A 628-nucleotide genomic window follows, 5' to 3' on the forward strand; every position below is an offset into this window, starting at 1 on the left:
ACCAAGTACCATATAACATATCTATGCAGGTTGCCAAGTACCATATAACCTACCTTCGCAGGTTGCCAAGTACCCTCACATCGCAGACTACCGACGGGCGGTGTGTGAGCTGGACGAGAAGCAGTTCCTGGGCCTCCGCATCACGCTCGCTGAGATCCGCAACCACTACGCCTCCCTGCACGACATGATCAATAAGAACCTAGAGAAGATAAAGAAGCCTCGCTCCCTCAACTCACATGAAACTATGTACTAGACATCTAGGTCTGCATTAGTGTACCAGACATCTAGGCATATATTATCTAACTCCCCATAAGTCATGTACCAGACATCTAGGCATGCATTATTGTACTAGACATCTAGACGTACATTATTGTACTAGATATCTAGGCCTGCACTATCAAGTTCTCATACTAGAAAAACTAGGCCTGCGTTATCCAGCTCTCATGAAGTCATGTACTAAACAACTAGGCCTACGTCCTTGTACCAGATATCTAGGCATACAGTAACCAGCTGCCCTGATGTCATGTACTAGACATCTAGGCCTACGTCCTTGTACCAGATATCTAGGCATACAGTAACCAGCTCCCCTGATGTCATGTACTAAACATCTAGGCCTAGTTCCTTGTAC

The 628-nt window shown here is 45.9% G+C and overlaps 1 protein-coding gene across 1 annotated transcript in view; it reads left to right on the forward strand.

Annotated features, from left to right (window-relative positions):
* The window catches only part of LOC108674588 (proteasome activator complex subunit 3-like), a 5,941-nt gene extending 5,636 nt beyond the window's left edge, over positions 1–305 (forward strand). Inside the window, exon 5 of the mRNA XM_018162552.2 lies at positions 62–305. Coding sequence (XP_018018041.1) covers positions 62–253 — 192 coding nt within the window. The 3' untranslated portion in view covers positions 254–305. The remainder of the gene's footprint in view (positions 1–61) is intronic.
* The last annotated feature ends 323 nt before the right edge of the window (positions 306–628 follow it).

Source organism: Hyalella azteca, unplaced genomic scaffold (assembly GCF_000764305.2).
Source record: "Hyalella azteca isolate HAZT.00-mixed unplaced genomic scaffold, Hazt_2.0.2 contig16137, whole genome shotgun sequence".
In the NCBI taxonomy this organism is placed as follows: Eukaryota; Metazoa; Arthropoda; class Malacostraca; order Amphipoda; family Hyalellidae; genus Hyalella; species Hyalella azteca.